Raw genomic sequence first — 23,150 nt, forward strand, 5'->3', positions numbered from 1 at the left:
CCAACAGATGAACGAAATGAATGGATTTGTTTGCTTTTCCAACTTGAAACCATTCAAAATATATCTGCAATCCCCTTACAAACGTTGAATTAACGTACCTTCCAAAGTCAATGGCTAGATATAGTATAATAAGCTAGGGATTCAGTTAACATGGTTAAACCATTGATATGACGAACTTATAGGACCTGTGAGATACAGAAGGAAGCGTACGTATGTAGACCGGGATACTGAACAATTATTTGTTTTTGAAGAGGTAATAAGTGCAACGCCCGAAACTAAAGACAGAAATAGAATACGAATATTCCCACTAGCTACCTCAATTTGATTCAAGATGTGTCACAGGTGGAGATTTTGGGTTACCCGTGGGGTGAAGAGATCGCAAACCCAAGCCACGCTGGCGTGATCCTCACAGATCGGATCTTGGCCCGCAAAGGTGCTCGATCCGTGACAATACAAGGCGGTGATCTTTTCCTTTGTTCTACTGCAGACTGCTTATCATTATTAGTATTTTCTCTTTAGGGGCTACTAACAGAAGTGCTCACTTGTTTTGCCTTGGCAGGATTTCGACACCAGAATACGAAATAGTACTTCACATATCTATCATATCGAGGGACATGTCGACATTGATGAAATTCGACGCGTTTGACTTCCTAATGTATAATATAAATACAAAGGTGATAATCATTTACGAGAGGACCCCCTGGGTAGAACAGGAGGCTTCACTTCGGTTGTGTGCCAAGAGCCTCGAGTCGTGTCTCCACCCACGAGGGTGATACATCACCGTAGATCTTTTCGTCCTTTCACGCATAGCTCTACATATCGATCAGCGGTGGGAAAGTGCACTTACCTTTTTTGGAATTGAACTGCAGGTACTAGTGGGATCGGGCATTGCAGCTCGCATGGTTGAGACAATATTGATGCCCTTGCAGTTCTGTCCAAGAACTCTCATGAGAGCCATGCTGAATCTGACGCTGATGTCTTCGAAGAGAAACATTATACCGCGTAATCACTTTTGCTGATTGCATGAATATACGTTTAAATATTTTCGTTCCAAATCATGCTAATGTCAGGTGGACCGCCATGTTTCGTAATCAAATTGAGGCTGAGAAACCAGGCTGAACAACAATTCAAGTCTTACTGAAATAAGTTGTCGAGAAAAGCAAGGATCTAATGCATGATGTCCCTGCTTCAGGGGACCAAAGCCCTACGCATGAACAATGGAGACCAGCTGAATGGATCCTATGGTGCGGCGAGAAGCGGTGCTCTGTACTTACAGAAAACAATGCAGTGGAGAAATGTGATCGATTATCATGTATACAGTACTGTTTAGTTGAACCAGTGGCAACACTGAGTGGGGGCTGTGATAATCCTGAGTGGCTCAATGAAAAGATGAACACTGACGGGAAATTTTGCAACGTTTCCATAAATCTCTCCGGGATCTCCTTTCTAGCAAATATCTCAATTGCTCTTCAATGACACCGAGGAATATCGACATCTATACTTTTCTTTGATTAGAAGCTAAGCCCCTCGGCTTATTACACGTTCCGACATCGGTTCTTACTTTATAATGGCGTCCAATCTATACGATTTCAAAAGAACAATTGTAAGCTGCAAGAGCGGTGTAACCTTGAAGAGAATCAGTGACTGACGACAGAGCAGCTACAAACTGTACCAGACCATGACCTGCCACCCGAAGAAGTTGGGAAGCCAGAGCCTTCAGCAGAGAAGCGTGGACCTGGAAAGCTATGGGCTCTTATGAATGCCAAAAGGCTACAAGTAGGTTTGCGAGGACTTCAAGCATTGGATACAGGAACTAACTGCTCATGTATCAGATCTGGAATGTGACCGTCTCATTCGTCTCTCGCCTGTCGATGCTGGATCAGTTCATAACGGATCAATTCATGACGTTTGCACCAAAAATCACCATTGCATGGGCTCCAAGCTTTTTGTGGCGTTTTAGCCGGATTTTAGGGCTGGTGCCGGTCAAGCCTACGCGCCACCTGACAGGCTCAGGAGATATAAAGCTCCTCGAGCTTGAACTCATAGCCAAATGGAACAATCAAAGTACGACCAATGGAGCTGACACATGCATCCACACCTTGATCGAGCAACAATGTGCGAAGCAACCAACAGTGGAGGCAGTTTTCACCCAACATGGCTCCCTAACCTATGCTGAGCTGAACCAACTATCAAACGAGCTTGCAGGCAAACTCCGGGCCCTGGGGGTTCAGCCAGAAACTATCGTCCCAATATGTTTTGAGAAATCCTCATGGGCAATCGTCGCTATTCTGGCGGTGCTAAAAGCTGGCGGGGCATTTGTGCTTTTAGACCCATCCCACCCCAAATCACGCCTGTCCGACATCTGCTCAGACGTCCAAGCCTCACTAATCGTGACATCGTCTTTGAACCACAGCATAAGCAGCCAAGCATGCCCACATGCGCAAATCATGGTCATCCCTGAAGACAAAATGAGCAAGGAAGTGACCAGTCCGTCATTACCACACTATATGGCTTCCCTCGTGCCCGACCCGCCAAGCCCCGACAACGCTGCCTACATAGCTTACACCTCCGGCTCGACAGGAAGACCTAAAGGAATCATCGTGGAGCATAGATCCTTTGTGTCAAGCGCCATAGCTCATCGTGATGTTCAGAACCTAAACTCTTCCAGCCGCGTCCTTCAATTTGCTTCGTTTGGGTTTGACATAAGCATTCAGGAGATGTTGACACCTCTCATCGTGGGTGGAACTGTATGCATCCCATCTGACACACAACGTCTGGATAATCTTGCAACTGTCATTCGGCAGCTGAAGGCCAACTGGCTAGAACTTACTCCTTCAGTGGCCAGGCTGCTCTCTCCGAAGACGGTACCGGATGTCAAGACCCTGATTCTCGGCGGAGAATCTATGCATGCGGATGATGTACTGAGATGGAATGGCCATCTTCATCTCCTTGTTGCGTACGGACCAGCCGAGTGCAGTGTTGTCAGCACAGTACAGCCTCATGTTGATGTATCTGACTTGTACAATATTGGGCGATCTCATGGAGGACACTGTTGGGTCGTGAATCCTAACAACCACGATCAGTTGCAACCTCTTGGGTCGGTAGGAGAGCTTCTCATCAGTGGCCCCATTGTTGCACGAGGTTATAGAAATCGGCCGGAGCAGCAATCGTTCATAAAGAGCCCACGATGGGCCGCTTGGTTTGGCGTTTCTCCAAGGACTCGGTTCTACAAGACGGGCGACCTAGTCAAGTACAAAATCGAGAATGGTACTCTTCGCTTCATCGGCCGCAAAGACCTCCAGGTGAAGGTACATGGTCAGCGCATCGAATTGCAGGAAATTGAGCATTGCGCGCAAATTTGTAGTCCCGGTACCATATTTGTCGCCGATGTCATCCGCACGAACAATAAACAGCTACTCACACTGTTTGTCCAAACAGGAGACAATCAGTCAAAAGTCTCCATGTCAGATTTACAAGCCTGGCTTTCAGACAGGTTGGCTCCTTTCATGGTTCCCACGATATACCTTCCATGGAAGCAGTTCCCTCTCACTGCAACAGGAAAGCTGGACAGAAGAGCCTTGCTAGAGCAAGCATCTATCGAAATAGCCAAGCCCTCAATCCCAACTCAAGATAGCTCTCTGGAAGGTGAATCTAACACGGAGCTGGTGGCTATGCTGTGCGACCTGTTCTTGGAAGTTTTGACTTTGCCCAACGATCAAGCAGTCACCCATAGTCGGTTTTATGCCCTTGGTGGAAATTCTCTGCTCGCTATCGAGCTTGTGGCCAAAGCACGGGAACGGGGTATACATTTCTCTGTCGTGGAAATCTTGCTACACCAGACGCCAGCACGCTTGGCTCTAGTTTCTGGAAAGTACGAAGCTGAAAACGCTATTCCAACATTCAAATTGGTAGACGACCTGCCCACTGCTATGGAAGATGCGGCTTCTCAATGCCAAGTGCCCATGACCTTCATCGAGGATATGTACCCGTGTACCCCATTGCAAGAAGGCTTGGTCTCAATGTCTAGCAAGCAATCAGGTCCTCCCGTCGGGAACTATTCCTTTCGCTTGCCTAAGATGGTCGATTTATGCCGGCTGGAAGCCGCCTGGAGGAAGGTTGTGATGGCTAATCCCATCTACCGAACTCGCATCATACAGCTTGGAACTGGGCGCTTGCTTCAGGTTGTCCTCAAGGAGCCGCATGATGGGAAATGTGATTCTATGTCTCTCTCTGCTGAGATACTCGGTAACCAGCTGTGCTCATTCAGCGTGATTGAGCACGACGACCAGGCCGACTGCCCATTATTTGTGGCAAGACTTCATCATGCTTTGTTTGATGGTTGGTCTTATTCACTGCTCCTCAAGGACATTGCCGCTGAATACAATTCTGCCCCTGAAGCTCCCCGTACCTTTTTCAATCAATTCGCCGCATACACATCGCAGCTCAATGCTGGATCGTGCAAGGAGTTCTGGTCCATCGAGTTTCAGGACCTTCAGGCTTCTATCTTTCCCACTCGTCCGCCCGCATGGATGGGCCCAAGTCTGCTTTCATCAAAGATCCGTCGAATGGCTCTTTCGAATACGAATGCTGATGCAGATGGAAGTACCCTGGCCAACAAGATCCGTCTGGCCTGGGCAGTCGTCATGTCATCACAAACCAACTCCAATGATGTTGTTTTTGGAACAACTGTTTCGGGGCGAACTGCCCCGGTCGATGGGATAGAGAGAATGGCCGGGCCTACTATTGCATCCTATCCTTTACGTATCCGTTTGCAACCTCACATGTCCATCCAAGAGATGTTAAGTGAAATGCAGGCTCATGAGTCTCGAATTATTCCTTTCGAACATACTGGTCTTCAGCATATTTGCCGCGCTAGTTCGGAGGCAGCCATGGCCTGTGACTTTCAAACAATGCTCGTTATACAGCCGAGATCCTTTTTGGCCGACGGGGACTTGTTTGAGGACTCTCCGCAAAATCAGGAGCAGCAACGAAAGTTCAATTCTCACTTTCTCACGCTCGTGCCCCAGTTGGAAAGAGACACGGTTGACATTGAAGCTGTCTATGATGGGTCGGTACTGACTTCATGGGATGTTGAAAGTCTGTTAAATCAGTTTGAATCTATCCTGGGCCAGATAGTATGCGAACCACGTACCAGAATTGATTGTATGCGGTTGCACAGTGAATCAGACTCCCGACAGTTGCTGATATGGAATGAGAGACCTCCAACAGAGAAGACCGCTTTGTGTCCAATCCATGAAATAATTGCTGATGTGGCACGCCAGCAACCAGGTGTCGAGGCCGTCTGTGCTTGGGACGGCCAGTTGACCTATTGCGAGCTTTATGAGCTATCGCTCTCGCTGGCAAATCATCTCCAAACCATGCAGAGTGCCAGCACTGGGAGTGTAGTTGGCTTACTTATGGAGAAAACAAAATGGTTCCCCGTCGCCGTACTGGGAATCATGATATCGGGTGCGGCATTTGTCCTTTTGGATCCAGCATTCCCGACTCAGCGATTGCAGTATATACTGCAGACCAGCAACGCTAGCATCGTCATATGCTCCTCAAAGACACATGCCCGATGCGTCGAAATTGCTGAGCATGCTGTACTGCTGAAGCAGGACGCACTCTCCATTCAAAAACAGCGCAACTTCTGGCATCAACCCTTGGTTGCTGCTAACGACGTCATGTATGTAGCCTTCACTTCGGGCTCGACAGGAACACCAAAAGGCGCAATCATCGAGCATGGTATGGCCCATTCGATGCTTAAAGCCTACCAGTCATTGTGGTCGATGAAATCAACAACCCGGTCCCTGTGGTTCTCGTCTCCAGCTTTTGATGCCACCATTCTCGAGGTTCCTCTGATGTTAGCAGCAGGAGGGTGTCTCTGTATTCCTTCGGACGAACAGCGGGTTAATGACCTCGAAGGGGTTATGGCAGCTATGAGAGTGAATTGGACCGTGTTGACTCCATCTGTGGCCCGAAATCTCTCGCCATTGGAGCTTCCGGCCCTTCGTACTCTGATTCTCGCCGGCGAGTCATCTTTACCATCGGATCTACAGATGTGGTTTCCACATGTCAAACTGCATGTGTCATATGGTCCGGCTGAATGCTCTATCGCTGCAACAAATCGTCGTGTGAGGTCCCTGGACGTGGAAGCAACCAATATCGGCCAAGCTCCCGTGGCAAGCTGTTGGATTGTCAACCCTGAGAACCACAACCAGCTTCAGCCACTCGGAGCAGTCGGAGAGCTAGTTATTGGAGGACCCACCGTGGGAAGAGGATATCTGAACCGACCAAAAGAAAATGCTGCTGCCTTTGTGCAGAGCCCGTCCTGGTTAACAGATTTCCCTTCCCTTCGCAGCATCAAGTTGTATAAGTCTGGGGACTTGGCACGCTTCAACCAGGATGGAAGTCTTTCTTACATCGGCAGAAAAGATACCCAGGTCAAGATCAATGGACAACGCATTGAATTGCAAGAGATTGAGCAGTGTGCAAAACTGTCCCTAACCGAGATTGAAGCCGTCGCAGAAGTTGTTCCTCTTCAGCACAACCTGGGATCCAAGCTTGTTTTGTTCATTTGTTTGTTAGCTGGAGACATCAAACTGTCGCTCGCTGAGAAACAGGTTGGCATCTTTATGCCTCCGACCAACGAAATCATGGTCCAAATTGAGCACCTGCAAAAGCACCTACGGCAGTCCTTGGCGCCCTTCATGGTTCCCTGGCTTGTGGTTCCTCTCCGGTATATTCCAATTAGCCCGACTGGGAAGACAGACCGGAAGCTCCTCAAGGAGCAAGCCCATAAACTAGAAAGGAAGGAACTAGATGTATATCTTGGATCTGGCGCTCCAAAGCGTCGGGCTACCACAAAAACTGAGATTCAAATGCAGCAAATTTTCTCCCAGGTCCTCAGTCTGCCAGAGGATGCCATCGGCATTGATGATAATTTCTTTGCCATGGGCGGTGACTCGATCTCTGCGATGCAAATATTGACACTGGCGCGAAAGGCGAACCTCATCTTGACTATGCCGGAGTTCCTTGTTCAGAATACCATCGCGCTCTTTTGTGAGAATGCCCAGTGTCACGAAGAGGATACTTCTTTAAATGACCCGGAGGTCATTGACGATGGCGTCCCATTCAAACTGAGTCCAATCCAATCCATGGTGTTTTCTTCTGTCGCTCTTACGGAAAAACGATTCAACCAGAGCTTTTTGGTGCGTGTCAAAAAGACAGTCGACCAAACTGAATGGAACCGAGTGCTGCATGAGATTGTTCGGCATCACGGAATGCTCCGGGCCCGGCTAATTATTGAAAGCAACGGTGAATTACGAATGAAATATGAGTCTGATATCGAAGGATCTCTCAGGATTTCAAGGCATCATTTGACACGAATCGAAGAAGTGTCTGACATTGCGGAACATTCTCAGGCAAGCCTGAACCTGCAAAAGGGTCCTATATTCTCTTTCGACCTCATCCACGTTCCAGGAGAAGATGTTCATGCACTTTTCATGGCTCATCACATGGTGGTGGATTTGGTATCTTGGCGAATTATTCTTGCCAACGTTGAAGAGCTTCTTCAAGGTCGAGATCTGCCCATACAGGGGCAAGTCTCATTCGCAAGATGGGCTCAGTTGCAAACGACTGAAAGCCAGATGTACACAGCTTCAGCTGAGGTGCTTCCCTTTGAAGTGCGCCCTGCCGACTACGCCTATTGGCAACTGTTACCTGAGCAGAACAAATTTGGAGATTGTCAGTTTCAGGAATTCACGATAGATGAGGCCACCACTTCGCAGTTACTTGGCCAGGCAAATGTGGCATGGGACTCTCAGCCACAGGATATCTTCCAGGCAGCTTTGCTGGATTCTTGGAGAAAAGTGTTCACCGACCACAAGATGCCAACAATCTTCACCGAGGGCCATGGTAGAGAGGCTGGTAAGCATGGCATCGACCCCTCCCAAACGGTGGGTTGGTTTACGACCCTGCGGCCTTGCACAATTGGCGATGAATCGGACTCCCTTGGTCTGCGAGATATGGTTCGTTCTGTGAAAGACACTTGTCGCAGCCTTCCAGGAAATGGGCTGCCCTATTTCAACTCCCGATTCCTGAATCCTGGTCTTCGATCCGAGTTTGCTGATCATGGACCAATGGAGATCTTGTTGAACTATAGTGGACGCTATCAACAGCTGGAACGGTCAGACGCAGCTTTCTCGCAGGCTTCCTGGCAGCTCGACGAGAAGATGGACGTTGGTGCAGATATGCCTCGGCTGGCTCTGTTCGATGTTGTCATAGATGTCCGCGATGGATGCCTACATGTGTCGGTCTGGTATAGCCGATTCACTCATCGCAAATCTGCAATTTCTAGCTGGATCAAACAGTACCAGCAATCTTTATATGATTCTGCGATGGTGTTGAGTGAAATCGATAGCCGCCTGACCCTTAGTGACGTCCCGCTTGTGTCCTTCAGTTACAATGAACTGGACACAATACAAGAGAAACTTCGATCAGATCTGTCTTTGTCATCAAATACATTGGTTGAGAACATACATCCCTGCTCTGATGCTCATTGTGGTCTCATTGCCGGGATTACTGGAACTGCGGCTCACCATCGTGTTCGAGCTATATTTGAAATTACAGCACCAGGACGTTTGATTGAGGCCGCGCAAATTGCAGAAGCCTGGCAGGAACTGACTCGACGCCATGCGACCCTGCGAAGCGTTCTCCTGGATTACCCTGGCAAGGCGGACAAGTTTCTCAATATTGTCCTCAAGTCACCTCCAATCGATATCACTACCCTGCCTCCCCTAGCTCCTTGTTATTCTTCCAATTCCTCGCCAAGTGCTTTGCAACAGCTTAGAAAAGTTGCACCTACTCTTTCCTGGGACACATCTCCCGCCCAGCAGCTTGCTATCTGCCAAGCTTCCAAGGATGGAACACTCTTCAAGCTTGAGTTTGGCAAAGCTTTCATTGATGCAACCTCCATGGCTATCTTGGTGGAAGAGCTTGCCTCTATGATAGCCGGACATCCCTTGTCCCCTAAGAAGGCTCCTTCCTATAGCTCGTACATCTCTTCCTTGCAAACTCAGGACAATTCGGAGACCATGCAATACTGGACTAAAACACTTTCTATCCATCCGCCATGTCTGTTCCCGTGCATTCAGAAGGATACCCCTCATCCAAGTCATTTGCTCAGCAAGAAGGCCATCGTCCAGAACAAAGATAGCTTAGATCTTTTCTGGCGAACGCATCAACTCACCTTGACCAACATCTTCCAAGTGGCCTGGGGCTTGGTCCTGCGGCACTATACCACCTCCAATGAGGTCAGCTTTGGTACCATTCTGTCTGGCCGCGATCTTCCGTTGCCAGATATAATGCAATTGGTTGGCTCGTGTTTCAATGTTCTACCATGTTGTCTTCGATTGGACCCCTCTCGGGCGCTGTTGGATGTCTTCCAAGAAAACCAACGGCAGATGCATCAGCGTGCCAATTTTCAACACTGCTCACTCCCTGAAATTATCCGCAGCGCAGGGCATGAAGCTGGGAGATTCTTTAATACCTGTCTTACCGTGCAACCCGTGCCGGACGCTGATCTCGAAGCCACAAATGATCAAGAAGAGATCAAGATCAGGCTAGTGGAGGTTCATGATCCTACTGAGGTATGCTTTCTTTCTCTGATCCCTAATCACTCCCTTTTTTGTTCTTGCTCAAAAACTGATCTTTTTGCCAGTACGATATATGTATCGCAGTTCTGCTATCACCTTCACAGATCGAGATCGATTTCCGGTATTGGGATTCCATCTGCACTGCGGAGCAAGCAAGCGAAATTGTTGCCTTGCTTTCTAACACTTTAGCTCAGATCACTCGATCAGCCGAGGAAATCGTTGGATCGGTCTCGATGGAGCTTTGCCCCTAGTTATGTTGCTATGTACTCTCATTAACTGGTCGTTTGTCGTATTATGGTGTTCAGAAAACACTGCTCTTTTTGTCGTATACTTTTTGTATATGTAAACCCTGGAATGGGGAGCTATTTGACTTTACTAAATCATTCTGTCAAGTACAACAATCCTGACCTTATGTAGAGCATGAAGAAGAAGAAGATAGTTATGCTGGGTAGTCGTGAGGAGCAGGCTACTATGATCTAGTATAGAGATAATGTACGGATACGAACGACCACAGTTGGAACAACTAATTCTACACGCAATAATCATCTGTGACGGAGCAAATACCTTGGCACAGAACTAGACCATGGACCCAGGAAAGAAAGAAAGAAAGAAAAAAAGAAAGAAAAAAAGAAAGAAAAAAAGAAAAAGCAATAAATCTGCATTCCGACCGGAGAGCGATAAGTCGAAGTTCACTTGTGATACGTCCATGGTGGAAGCCCAAGATGACAATTCCCCCTGCATGTTTACTGTACCCGAGCAAGTTTTTCCCAAACTAATGAATCTACTGTGCAGCAACAGCTTACAGTCCAATGCAGTACGCCACCAAAACTATTGTAATTATTACTGTCAGTTACGTGATCTTGACAGGTCATTGTGATCTGCAAGTAGTAGGCTGATACATACCTGACGGCGACATTTTAATACATCGCTCTTAACATTTTTATTGTAAAGAACCTGCTCAGGTATAGTACATTCCACACAGTGATACTATACATATGGAGCTCCACCCCCTTACAGGCAGGGAATAGTATAAATATGTCTCCTGGAGATCGGTTCTGATCAGATTCGGAGTATTATATGAGCTTTGAACATCTCACAATCATTTCTCACAACGTCACAAGCTTCGGTACAAACGTCCCCATGACAGTCTCCTCTGCAGCCCAGTCTCTCGAGGCAGCCACTCCAGGGCCCAACAAAGCCCATGATACGCCATATCACACGCTCAGCAAGTCCATGCCCTTTGCGAACTTGGATCAATACAAGTACTGGCATGCCGTGGGCCCGATGCTGGGGAAGATGCTTTCCAACGGTGACTACAGTATTCACAAGCAATTTGAATATCTGTGCATGTTTGCCCATGTCATTGTTCCCAGACTGGGGCCCTTTCCAGGCGAAAAAGACATATACAAATGTCTGCTTGGGGGAACTGGGTCCGTTGAACTCAGCCAAAATGTCCAGAGACGTGGCCTTACAGCGCGTGTTGCATTTGAACCCACAAGCTTCATCGCCAGCACTGGAGCAGATCCGTTTAATAGGCTCACAGTGCACGCCACTCTGGCAGAGCTAAGGACACTTGGATCTGCAAATGTTGACATGGAACTCCATCAACAGCTCATCAGTGAGCTGACCTTGACAGACCGAGAGGAGAGACTCATGACTATTGAACAGATCTCCAACACTGCGTGGAAGACACAAGTACTCCTTGCTTTGGACTTGAGTACAACAGGCATTACTGTCAAGGAGTATCTTTATCCTGGACTCAAGGCATCCTTAACAGGACGAAGTGTGGCTGATCTTTGCTTCTCTGCTATCAGAAAAGTGGACAAGCAAGGGCTCTTTGATGCTCCCTGTAGGGCTATTGAGCATCATCTGCAAGAGCAGGGCCACAAAGACCTCTACTTTTTGTCCTGCGATCTCATTGATCCAGCAAAGACCAGGTTCAAGGTATACATGAGCGAGCTAGACATGAGACTAGCAAAGCTCGAGGAGCACTGGACAATGGGTGGAGCTCTCATTGGTGACGAGATAACGCTTGGCCTGCAAATGCTGCGTGAGCTGTGGGTGGACTTTGGCATTATTGAGGGCATGCGGACGGAACCTGAGCGGCCAATTCTTCCAGGAGATCCCCAAACAATCGTTCCATACATCATGAACTACGAAATAAACCCCGGCGAGCCATTGCCGACGCCGAAGTTCTATTTCCCCTTGGTTGGGATTTCCGAGCTGAAGATCGCCGATGTCCTCACTACTTTCTTTGAACGCTACGACATGCCCGAGCAGGCTGCAGTATATCGGGAGAATCTGCAAACATACTAGTAAGTCTATCCCCCACCACTACCTACAGGTGTCGGTTGCTGATCTGAATCATTTGAATAAAGTCCCAGCACAAATTTGGCTGTTGCAACTGACCACCAGGCGTGGCTATCATTCTCCTACACAAAGAAGAAGGGGCCATACCTCACCATGTACTATCACTAGCCAAGGGCACATTGACATCCGGTGAGCTCTCTCATAGAACTTGAGGCTATATGCTAGCAGGGCCTTTCTTGTCGGCGATGAAGACGAATGAATTTGGAACTTTATTGAGGTAATCTGAGGCTTTTCAGCTGGGGCCAATGCAGCACAACATTGATTTGGTGGCATGGGTCGATCCCAAAGTGATATTCGAGACTAGGAATAGTGGAAATTTTCAAAATCCAATTCTCCCCGGAACAGTTCCAAAAATATGAGTCCTTTTTTGCGGTATCAGGCCCGTTGTGCCGTAGGTCGCGTGAAGATGCTTGTTGGTGCAGGCAAGATATCCCACCCACATCTAAGATTATGCATGAGAATATCATGTTCCATGCATCAAGCCGTAGAAATAATTAGCATGCGTCTTTCATTTGAGGCCTTTGAGATCACTGATCACATACCGCCATAGTGTCCTAGCAGATGCAAGATCACAGAGCGAACTGGAGACAGGCAGTCCTTTTCTATTCGTTGCCTTCAAATGGCTTTTCATGTGCCAGGTGCTGCGCCCATTCTAAAAAGCCCAGGCTTCTTCACGCATATGCGAACCAGATTTCGTACTGTCTCTTTGCTTCTTGGATAGCCTTGTCTTCGTTAGAGTATCTCATGCGATACATCTCCAAGAAGCCATCATAATCAAGAGGTTCGAAATGAAACTTGCACATGTCGTGCTTCCACCTCTCGTTCTTAATAGAGAAAAGTGGGTAATTCTCCATGACTCTCTCTATATGGGGTAGGAAGAAGCACGGATTGAATTGCAGGTTTCTATTTTCAAGTTAAACCAGAGATACTTGAATCCCAAGCATTTGAAGATCATCGGGGTTAACGAAAGTTGCGAAGCAACTTTTAAGCTATCCATGAAAATGTGTCGAGACTATCATGGCGCTTAGCTCTTGCTGCGAGATCTCTGGGACCCATAGATACATCAATTGGTGATCGAACACCACACTAGAGAAGGCCAAAATGCTGTAATGTATATATTTCTGGAGCGGGCCCATTGCGGGCGCTAATAGACCCTGACCGATGCTTTCTTGTTATCAAAAGGTTGAAAGCAAGCCTTCTGGGTTGACCTCATTTTCCCTAATGCAGACTGAACGTCTGCGTCTAGATCATGGAACCAAATCCAGTCGAACCACCCTTGCTGTAACTTGGATAAGATCTTTGTCATATCCGAGCCAGTTTCTGGGTGATTGAAGTGAATCATGAGGCTCATCTCATAAGCTCGCTCAAGCTGTTTCTGCGCTCGTGGTCGTCGGACGGAGTCATGGGCAGCAAACCCTGCGCGAATATATGCGCCCAAGGGTGCACCTTTTTCAGGAGTTTTGAAAATCTCGGCTATCACGTTTGAGAGTACCAAGGCATCTTCCAAGCCCTGGCCAGCGCCAGCGGCCTGGAAAGGCAGAGAAGCATGGGCACTGTCACCTACGAGGACAACGCGATCACGATGATATGTCGAAGTATATCGGTGGTGAAAAAATCCCCACTTGATTGGCTGCGCTTTGCGTAGCAGTTGCAGAAATCGGTCGTCCGCGCCCAGCCCTTCGAAATCAGCCATCATGCCCTCATGGGTGACCTTTTCTGTAACGGTATTTTTCAATTTCCAGGGCTTATCATCAGCTACGCAAAGAAGGAAATTGAATTCCTATCAGTCACGTCAAGTTAGCATACCCCGTGTCATGAACATAAAGTCAACTTACTTCACCACCCGAAATCAGGTAGGTGACAACGCAGCGTTTGTCCCCAATATACATCTTCGCCACGTCGGTGAGATCTCCAAAGATATCTTTGGCCTCGGCGATAGGGATCACACCTCGGTAGCAATAGGAGTCTGCATAAACTGGCTCAACCTGAGCGGGATACAATGGCCATAAAACGTGCTCCCGAACGACACTCTTGATTCCATCCGCGCCAACCACTGCATCAGCTTCAGCAACTCCTCCGTCTGCAAATTTCAAAATGACTTTGTCTGGAAGTTGCTCAATGTTTGTCAAGAGCTTGCTGAACCGGACTTTTTCGATCGGTATAAAGCTGGTCAATATTTGAAGAACAGCATTTCGATGTGCCTAGTTGTCGTTAGCACCGCACGCATAGACAATCATACAAAATGATACGAGAATCTGGAGTGACAGACCGCTCTGCGGATATAGTCTGGGTGGCCCCAGGATGAATGGCCATACCAGGACTCTTTGAAACCTGTAGCAGGTAATCAATACAAAAATTGCTTGCTGAGTGGTGGTAATGCCTACCGAGACCTTCCTGGAGGAGCAAACCCTCAAAATAGACATTCTGGGCGTCCGCAGCCTTATTGCCTATGCAGATGGCGTTGTATTTGGAATGAAATTCTTCTTCAATCATATCCATAGCCAAATCGCCATTAGGTCCGAATCCTATTCCGGCACTTCACCTACAGTCAGAGATCGGAGGCTTTCTCATCATACAGTCGTGGACATGTTGAAGCTTACCCCACGACGGAATATTCTTTTTCTCCCTCATAGATCGTGAAAGGCACCCCTTTTTTGTGCAGACCCACGGCGAGGGCAAGCCCCGCGATGCCGGCACCTAGAATTTGATATTAATTCAGTGACATGAGGAAGCTTGTTAATGGTGAATCTGACCAACAATAGCGACATGCATCTTTTTCGCACTATCTCCCGCCATGGTTCGAGTTTGGCAAGGCAATTGTTGAAAGCTCCGAGGCACCTCACAAAAGATGTCATGCGGGGTTATGCTGCATGATGACTAGGAGCTAGCCCCCACTCCGCACTCCCACTTGAAAGATAAGTGACTGTCTCAGTTACATGTCTGTCTGCTGCGCTCCATCCGTTCTGGAAAACGATCGTAGCAGCTTGAACAGCTTCTATCAGTTGACAAATGCAATAAGAACCATAGGTCCTTTCACACCCCCAGCCGACATGACTTCATTCCTATCTCTGCTCAACATCCGTTGCGAGATGTGGCCACTGACAGACCCTGTCCCAGGCAGGTTCAATACTATTTCCGATGCCGTTAAGAAAGCTTGTCTCCTTACTCCGTTAACTCTTACAGATACAAAAAGGTGCTCCGCACTCAAAATTGAACTGACTTGCAAATAATTCTTCCCTATCTCATGTTTACTCTGTCAATTGAGCGATCCAACAATCCAACATGAACTGCGTCCAACATGGCGTCTGTGGCGATTGCCTCCAAGCCCTTCATCACCACTCCAGTTCTGAGATTAGGCAAGGAGGGAGTTGACGAAGCTGCTAGCACGAAGTCCCTCGAGCTTACCCTTAAGGAATTGAAGAGCATTGATGACCTGTATGAGCCCAGGAAAATTATTGGACATGGCTGAAGGGGTTCATTTGATGAAATTGGTGTCCGATCAATAGTGACCTTGTGTACATCGTTGCCAATTCTGCTCACTTAGAATTTGAAATCTTTTGATCTCCAGAACAGAGACCAAAAAAAGTTTGTCAAGTTGAACTGGAAGAACAGTGTAACTTAATATCAGTTGCCTGTTTGCCGTTGATATACGCACCTTGTGGCCTTCTACCTGCACATAAAGCATTAGAAAAATAACTTTCATACATATCATATAATGGGTTTAGTTCTATATTCATACGATTTATATCCCTCCATGATGGACGATGGACAATGGACGATGGACGACTTTCGGCAGGTTAGTGTGATCCCAGAACTGGTGGGTCGGCTTTCCACGCTAGCCCTAAAACGGCTAGCGTGTTTCTTTGTATGCCTCGTCATTGTGGTTTTCCACCCCGACAGTTTCTCCAAAGTGCACAATTGCATTTCCGATCGCCATGCGTGTATTTCTCATCCGTCACGGCGAAACCGTCGACAATGTCGCGAAACTCTGGTAAGTTGAACCCCAATCCCGGATTCTTGGATACACTGACTTTCCGGGACAGCGCCGGCACCACGGACTCGGCTCTCACCAACCACGGCATGATTCAAATTGAAGCCCTAGGCCGACATTTCGCCTTGAGCCAAATTCGAGTCAATACGGTGTTCGCGTCAGACTTAAGTCGCGCCCGGATCACCGCAGAAGCTATTTGTCGCCATCAAATCCCACTTGCAAACCAACCGCGTGTAACGCCCATCTTGACTGACAGTCTGCGAGAAAGACATTACGGAAACATGGAAGGCAAATCGTGGATTCCTTCTAGTGCAATCGCAGACAGCGGCATAGAAACCGACATGTCTATGATCCAACGAGCCAAAAACTTCCTCAATGAGCATCTTCTCCCACTGATCCTCGATGATCCAGACAGGGCTGGCAATGTGGTGATCGTTGCTCATGGCATTCTCCTCAGAAGACTCTGGAATTGCATCATGGAGCTTGTCCACCCGGCCGATGTGCATTTTGCCTCTGAAAAGCAATTGGACGCCACGATTGCCGCGCGGCCTGCGTGGTCAAACACCGGTGTCGCGACGATATACCTACAACGAAGCTGGGAAGCCAAGGCCCGGAAGCCACGCACAAAAACAACACTGCAGGGCTGGTCAATAACCGTCTTGGATGTTGACAACAAAGACCATCTCGCGAACCTCACTCGAACTCGCGGTGGCATTGGCAGCGCTGCCCACGATACCAAGCAGAAAACCATGGATCGATTCTTCAAACGGAAGAAGTCTTCTTGAATTTGTGAATAGTGGAATATGTACAACTTTGAGAATCATCATCAAAGCACAGCCTTTTACTCCGTGTAAAAAACTTCGTCCAATACCTTCCACCATCCGGGCCCATCTGCGCTGCTCACTGCGCCGGGGATGGGACTGTCCTGAAATAATTGCTCGTTTTAGCGTCTGTCGTCCTGTTTCCTTTAATTGTTATTGTTGTGGAGACATACCTGCATTCTATCAGTCATGGCCCACCACTCTCTGATCTTTGGGTTTGCGCGCATGAGCTCCATGTCTCCTTCGAAATCTGTACCCACGTATTTGAATGTTGCGAATAGGGTGCGATCATTGTCAAAGAAAATTGAGTCTATTCATACAAAAAAAGCCACATTAACCAAAACCCAATCCCTGAGTTTTTGAATGGAGCATACAGTCCTTGATATTGCAGTCCTTGATCTGTTGAAGGACTTCAGGCCAAACATTGGCGTGACATTCCTTGTATGCAGCCACAGCGGAGGGCTTCAGGTGAACGATTTGGGCGATACGACGAACGGATGCCATTATTGCGATAGCTGTATCAAGAATCGAAGCAAGGGATATATGTGGAAATTAAGATACCGCTCCTTGAAATAGGAATATTTAACGCATCCCACTTCGCGCCCCCGCATTCTCGTCGCAGCGTTAACCCGCACTCGGGGTGCACTAACCCGATTTTAGTGGAGTCGCGCCCCCATAATTTAATGATCTTCACCGCGAATAGGATGACCGTACGCTGAAACACTTGACAATGATAAAACGAAGTGAAAAGAAGGCGAGGAAAGAGTGAGAAAAAGAACAGCACAAAGAGAGAGACAAGTAGGTCAAAATAAGAAAGCGAGAAGATTAGCCGCCTTCCAGTACGACTGTCGCGCATTCTTCACATAAAGCCCCAAACTGTGGATTGACAGTCCAATTAAAGCAAGAGTCCTACTATTTACCAAATTCGGTGAATTGTTTGATCTAACTTCTACCGCTGTGATGTAAACGATTGATTGGCCCATTCTCTTCAAGTTTGATGTGCTGTTTGCTGGATTTGGATTCTACCTCTATGACGTTAACACTTTCATGGGTCAATTTTGTAATTTTCTATATTCTAGTAGGCATTGATTGCTGTTTAATGCGGACGGTCGGATGTCTGAATGCTTTTGAAAGCCAGGTTAGGCTCTTTGGGAGCATCGTTGGGGAAAATGTCAGGGCTCGGTTTTGAGCTCGAATGAATCAACAAATGCCCGTCAGGCCAAAACACCATGTGCGTTCCATGAACTCAAGCTGTGGTATTCCAGGGATCTTACTATCTTGGTAACGAGAAATTCTGGTTCTTCTTTGTCCATCACACTGCGAGGGCACCCGCAGCTAATATGTCCACGAGCCTATGCATCATATCTCTTGACAGCCTTATCGAATGAGGCCACCGCACTGCTGCATTTTTGAGCTTTGATAATTCGCACTTGCCGACTTATGTCTTCTTTAAATTTCGAGGGCCAGGGAAGCCAGCGTTCAATTATCAATTCTGAAGTTGTAAATATTCCGAGCTCGGAAGCTGCCAGTGATGACGGTCAAAGGCGAGGGATCTCGCCGTCCAGCAAAAGCTCACGGGTATCGCCAACAGATCTACACCATGGGCACTCATGGTCGAGTTCAACCTACGGAAATAGACACACGACGGAAGGAAACAGCCAGCTGGACAGCTGCTCATCACATGATGAACATTCGATAGATATCAACAAAATGCCCTATGGCGGACAAAGCCCCTCTGATGAGAAATTGTCAGATTCAAGTGGCTCGGAACAACAGGAAAGGCTACCCCCGCCAGCACAAGGAACTCAACAGGATACCTCAGTAAACTCCTCACAAAACAACATCCGACGCTCGATATCTGAAAAGGCCAAGACCCTGTCTACCCGTCTATTCCATCCCTCTTCAAACTGCGATGAAACCGCCGCTGTTGCAGATGACAATCTAATGGACCTCGGCAACCATCGGAGTGAGGATTTCAGCGCCAATTCGGGACCACTTCGGCTGGCAGAGGGGCTGATGCACGAGCGATCCGATCAGCATGCCAACTATAGTCTTCGGTCAAGTACGGTACCAGAACCTAGGCACCGCGAAAGCCATGGAGGAGTCTTGGCTCAACTGCTCAAGTTTTACAGTGGTTTGGATCCGCCAACACAAGATACCCGGCCACTCAATGAGCCACTTCCAAGAGTGGGAACACCAAGGGCTCCATTCACTGGGAACGAACCGTACCATAAAGACGACCAAAAAGGAAAAGGACCGGATGGAAACCAGTTGTATCCGTCAATGAATACCACAGTTGGTGAAGGATCGAGCTTAGGTGCAAGGAGCCCGATCCCTGCCAACGAGATTCCTAGTGGTGCTTTCAAATGGTCCAAATGGGCAAATGCCCACGGGGGCCGCCGCGTGAGGCTAGAGGACGAGATACATGTTGCGATTCATATTGCAGATATCATTTCTCGCCAAAGATATATCATCGAGCTATGTAAGGCGCTCATGAAATTCGGAGCTCCAATGCATCGGTTGGAGGAGCATATGCACATGACAGCAACGGTTCTAGAGGTGGAAAGTCAATACCTCTATGTGCCAGGATGTATGATAATGTCCTTTGACGACCCCACAACGCGAACAACAGAGGTCAAGCTGGTGCGAATGGAGCAAGGAATTGACCTAGGACTTCTGGCTGACACGCACGATGTGTACAAGAATGTGGTCCACGACGTTATCGGAGTCGAAGAGGCGACTAGTGAGCTGAAGAAGATTCTCGATTCCAGGCCTCGCTTCAATAAATGGATCATTGTGTTGATGTACGGACTGGCTTCGGCTATGGTCGGTCCCTTCGCATTCAACGCCCGGCCGATTGACATGCCGATCATTTTTTTTAACGGCACTCTTCTTGGGGTTTTACATCATCTCATTGCTCCACGATCAGCGCTATATAACAATGTCTTCGAGGTAACCGCTTCGGTGTTCACCTCCTTTATCGCACGTGCCATAGGAAGTATTGAATGGGATGCCCCTCATGGTGACCAAGAGTACTTATTTTGCTTCGCTGCAATTGCCAAATCATCTATTGCGCTCATTCTCCCGGGATACACGGTTCTCAGCAGTAGTCTGGAACTCCAGTCCCATCAACTTGTGGCCGGATCGATTCGCATGGTATATGCTATCATCTACTCGCTTTTCCTTGGCTTCGGGGTTACTGTGGGCACCACAATCTACGGACTGATCGATCCTGGCGCTACATCTCGCCTCACTTGTCCGGCTACCGGAGAGTGGACCAACGAATATGCGCCGCGATTCCCGTTCGTGGCAGCATTTGTGCTATGCTTGCTAGTCATCAGTCAAGGCCGATGGAAACAAGCCCCGATGATGTTGTTCATCGCAGAGGCCGGCTATGTTGTCACCTATTTCGTGACACGACGCATCGGCTCCAGCTCTCAAGTGGCCAATACTGTCGGCGCCTTCACTATTGGCGTCATCGGCAATCTTTATAGCCGTCTGTGGCACGGCCACGCTGCAACATCCATCTTACCAGGGATCTTTGTCCTAGTTCCATCAGGCCTGGCGGCTTCAGGTCCTCTTCTAAGTGGCATCAAATCTGCGGATGAGACTAGGGATAATGTATCTGTCGCGATCAACCATAGCACCTACACCAATTATGGGGTGGAGGCGTCTCAAACCTATACAGCGAATCTGGGATTTGGAATGGTTGAGGTATCGATTGGAATTACTGTGGGATTGTTCCTTGCGGCTCTGTTGATCTATCCATTTGGGAAAAGACGAAGTGGTCTGTTCAGCTTCTAGTTATCTTGTTGGGTCTATTAGCACTTTTCTGGACAGGCAAAACTGTCCAAGATGCAAAGGATAGAGATTTAGAGGATCACTCCTGGCTGGATTTGGCAGCAAGACACGTATAAAGGGAAATTCAACGTCAATTCATAAATATATAAACCTAGTGATTTGCATTAAGACATCTGACTTTTAGGAACAGGACGAATCCAAGAGACAGCCAAGTTTGCTCCCAAAGATATAACGCCGATGATCCACATCGATCGCCCGTAGTCAGTACCATTATATCTGAAAATAATGGCAAAGATAATTCCCCCAAGGTTACCAAAGCCACCAACAATTCCAGAGACAATACCTATTAACAAAAAGTCAGGATGAGAGCGAAATCAAAAGAGAGAATAGAAAGAAACTTACCATTAGCAAATGGATGAACATGAGGCACGACGGCGAAGTTAGCACCATTGCAAGCCTCAAGGAAGAAGGCAAATCCAGCGATGAGACCAAACATGGCAGACTCGGTAGTCGGGTTGGATAATCCGATCGCAAGCTGGAATGCACCCATAGCAAGGCCCAAGAATGTCAAGAGAAGTTTCTTCGACCAGACATTATCAGTAGCGCGATATATTAAGTCACCAAAGAGACCACCGATAGGACGGCAGACAACATTCAGCAGACCGAACATGGCAGCCCATTGACCAGTTCGAGTCTGGCCCATGTGTGGGAAATTCTTCTCATAGTAAGATCCTAGAATGGAGTTGATGGCGAGCTCAGATCCGAATGAGCAGGCATATGGAATAGCAACGGCCATGGTGGACAGACTCAGAGCCACGTTGAGGGCTTCCTTGCGAGATGGGGTGACAACAGCTTCTTGTCTGAAGATGTTATCCATCTGTCCAACAGCTGAATTATCCATGACTTGCGGTGTCTGGGCGCCCTTTTTCTCAACATCGATTGTGGCTGCGTTGTAAGGGGTTGTCATTCCGCTGGAAAATGTGCCTGTGTTGAGGTCAACAATGTTTCCATCCATGGGTGTGGCAGTGCCGCTGGTCTCCTTCGCCCAGAGGTGTCGTTCAGACCATTTCCCAGTAGGCGTGTCTTCACAGAGGAAGAGCATGCACATAGCGACAGAAACTATGATGATGAATGGAACGATATAGGCGACGCGCCATGCCTGGTGGGAAGGAAGACCGCGGTCTCGCATGAGGGAATCGTATATGGCTGGCATCACGAAGCTGAAGTACAACGGTTAGTATGGATAGTTTGCGGTGGTTGGTAATGATAAAAACACACTATGTGATCCCTCCACCTGCATTGCCCCATCCTCCGGCCAAGGAGTTGGCTGTGCCGACAATCTTCTTGTCGAAGAAGCCTGTGCACCAGACCTGGCACGGGACGAAAGTTCCACCAAGGATTCCAATGAAGAATCGAAGGGCAATCAAACCATTGGCATTGGTGACGAGGCCAGCCATGGCAGTAGGAATAGCTCCACAGAGGAGAAGTCCTACAAAGACCAGGCGTGGACCAAAGCGGTCGCAGAGTGGTCCTGCCACAAGTCGCACAAGGAGTCTTGAGTGGATTAGCAAGGATCATGTCTGGGGTATAGTTGCTTCCTGACTTACGTGGCAAGGATTGCAATAATGTTGGAGTTGGCGACTTCTGCTTGTGTCATGTGAAGGTCTTTTTTAATAGTGACAGTCAACTAAAGCATCATGTTAGAATATCTATCCCCCAAATTCATAGTATTCCTGAAGAAAGTTGACTTACCAGTGGCGGGAATGCATACCATGACAGGAATGCAACCATGAAGCCAACCCATGAGAAGAAGAACACTCGTCCATATTTGTCAAAGGGGTTCAAGATCGGGATTGATTTGGCTTTTCGGGTGCTTTGGTTGACCTCCGGAGAGGCAAAAAGAATTTTGACAAAGCTCATTGCCATATTTAATGTATAGTTGAGGATTTGAGGTGAGCAATGGGGTCTTGGGCTCAGGGGCCGATGTATGAGTCGAAAGCGGCCCGGATATCGCAATACAGGCAGTTGATTGTTGATTCAGGAGAAGCAAGAGCGCTGTGATAATTAATAGAAAGCGACGTGAAAACGAAGTAGAAACGAGGAACTATATAAACGTACAAGATGCTCAGGTCTCGGAAGCATAATTCTCAGATGACATGCAAGGATCATAATCAACGCCATTATCTGTCGCATACCAGATCGGCAGCATATCGTAGCTACGCGCTGTCAGTAGGAAATGGTTAGTAAAAGGCAGCGACCACCCTGGTCCGAGTATATCCCGGGTCGCTGATTGGATAAGACATTGTGAATCAATGCTGTGACCATCCAATGATCCAATGATCACTTCACGGTAGACTTACCGACTGCCCCAGAATTCCTCAAACTCCCGCGGCAGCCAGTGCTGCAATTGTGGTAGAGATAAGGTATGTACCTGAAAGGGCCTATAGTAGTCGGGATGCATAGGAGCTCCCGAGCCAAGAATAGAGGCAAAAGACAGATAAATCGACTCTA

The 23,150-nt window shown here is 47.9% G+C and overlaps 8 protein-coding genes across 8 annotated transcripts; 4 read left to right on the top strand and 4 right to left on the bottom strand.

Moving 5' to 3' along the window:
• Nucleotides 1-719: 719 nt before the first annotated feature.
• On the bottom strand, nucleotides 720-958 carry N7508_006257 (uncharacterized protein; the record flags this gene model as incomplete). Its single annotated transcript, XM_058464323.1, has 2 exons — nucleotides 720-797; nucleotides 848-958. The coding sequence occupies 2 exons, from the start codon at nucleotides 956-958 to the stop codon at nucleotides 720-722; spliced, it is 189 nt and encodes a 62-aa protein (XP_058318176.1).
• Nucleotides 959-1,823: 865 nt separating this feature from the next.
• N7508_006258 (nonribosomal peptide synthase) lies at nucleotides 1,824-9,907 on the top strand (the record flags this gene model as incomplete). The annotated part of the gene is made up of 2 exons (XM_058464324.1): nucleotides 1,824-9,650; nucleotides 9,722-9,907. The coding sequence occupies 2 exons, from the start codon at nucleotides 1,824-1,826 to the stop codon at nucleotides 9,905-9,907; spliced, it is 8,013 nt and encodes a 2,670-aa protein (XP_058318177.1).
• An 889-nt stretch (nucleotides 9,908-10,796) lies between these two features.
• Nucleotides 10,797-12,134, top strand: cdpNPT (putative dimethylallyl tryptophan synthase; the record flags this gene model as incomplete). The annotated part of the gene is made up of 2 exons (XM_058464325.1): nucleotides 10,797-11,971; nucleotides 12,041-12,134. The coding sequence occupies 2 exons, from the start codon at nucleotides 10,797-10,799 to the stop codon at nucleotides 12,132-12,134; spliced, it is 1,269 nt and encodes a 422-aa protein (XP_058318178.1).
• Nucleotides 12,135-13,170: 1,036 nt separating this feature from the next.
• Nucleotides 13,171-14,822, bottom strand: N7508_006260 (uncharacterized protein; the record flags this gene model as incomplete). The annotated part of the gene is made up of 6 exons (XM_058464326.1): nucleotides 13,171-13,806; nucleotides 13,862-14,227; nucleotides 14,296-14,357; nucleotides 14,411-14,562; nucleotides 14,627-14,723; nucleotides 14,780-14,822. The coding sequence occupies 6 exons, from the start codon at nucleotides 14,820-14,822 to the stop codon at nucleotides 13,171-13,173; spliced, it is 1,356 nt and encodes a 451-aa protein (XP_058318179.1).
• A 1,139-nt stretch (nucleotides 14,823-15,961) lies between these two features.
• N7508_006261 (histidine phosphatase family protein) lies at nucleotides 15,962-16,802 on the top strand (the record flags this gene model as incomplete). The annotated part of the gene is made up of 2 exons (XM_058464327.1): nucleotides 15,962-16,017; nucleotides 16,070-16,802. 2 exons carry the CDS (start codon nucleotides 15,962-15,964, stop codon nucleotides 16,800-16,802), a joined length of 789 nt encoding a protein of 262 aa, XP_058318180.1.
• Nucleotides 16,803-16,858: 56 nt separating this feature from the next.
• N7508_006262 (L-rhamnose mutarotase) lies at nucleotides 16,859-17,342 on the bottom strand (the record flags this gene model as incomplete). Its single annotated transcript, XM_058464328.1, has 3 exons — nucleotides 16,859-16,942; nucleotides 17,012-17,148; nucleotides 17,213-17,342. 3 exons carry the CDS (start codon nucleotides 17,340-17,342, stop codon nucleotides 16,859-16,861), a joined length of 351 nt encoding a protein of 116 aa, XP_058318181.1.
• A 1,206-nt stretch (nucleotides 17,343-18,548) lies between these two features.
• N7508_006263 (threonine/serine exporter family protein) lies at nucleotides 18,549-20,642 on the top strand (the record flags this gene model as incomplete). Its single annotated transcript, XM_058464329.1, has 1 exon — nucleotides 18,549-20,642. The coding sequence occupies one exon, from the start codon at nucleotides 18,549-18,551 to the stop codon at nucleotides 20,640-20,642; it is 2,094 nt and encodes a 697-aa protein (XP_058318182.1).
• Nucleotides 20,643-20,803: 161 nt separating this feature from the next.
• Nucleotides 20,804-22,565, bottom strand: N7508_006264 (MFS transporter; the record flags this gene model as incomplete). Its single annotated transcript, XM_058464330.1, has 5 exons — nucleotides 20,804-20,982; nucleotides 21,042-21,859; nucleotides 21,918-22,193; nucleotides 22,247-22,326; nucleotides 22,392-22,565. The coding sequence occupies 5 exons, from the start codon at nucleotides 22,563-22,565 to the stop codon at nucleotides 20,804-20,806; spliced, it is 1,527 nt and encodes a 508-aa protein (XP_058318183.1).
• Between the last annotated feature and the right edge of the window lie 585 nt (nucleotides 22,566-23,150).

Source organism: Penicillium antarcticum (genome assembly GCF_028974205.1).
Source record: "Penicillium antarcticum strain IBT 31339 chromosome Unknown utg000006l_segment0_segment0, whole genome shotgun sequence".
NCBI classification, from domain to species: domain Eukaryota; kingdom Fungi; phylum Ascomycota; class Eurotiomycetes; order Eurotiales; family Aspergillaceae; genus Penicillium; species Penicillium antarcticum.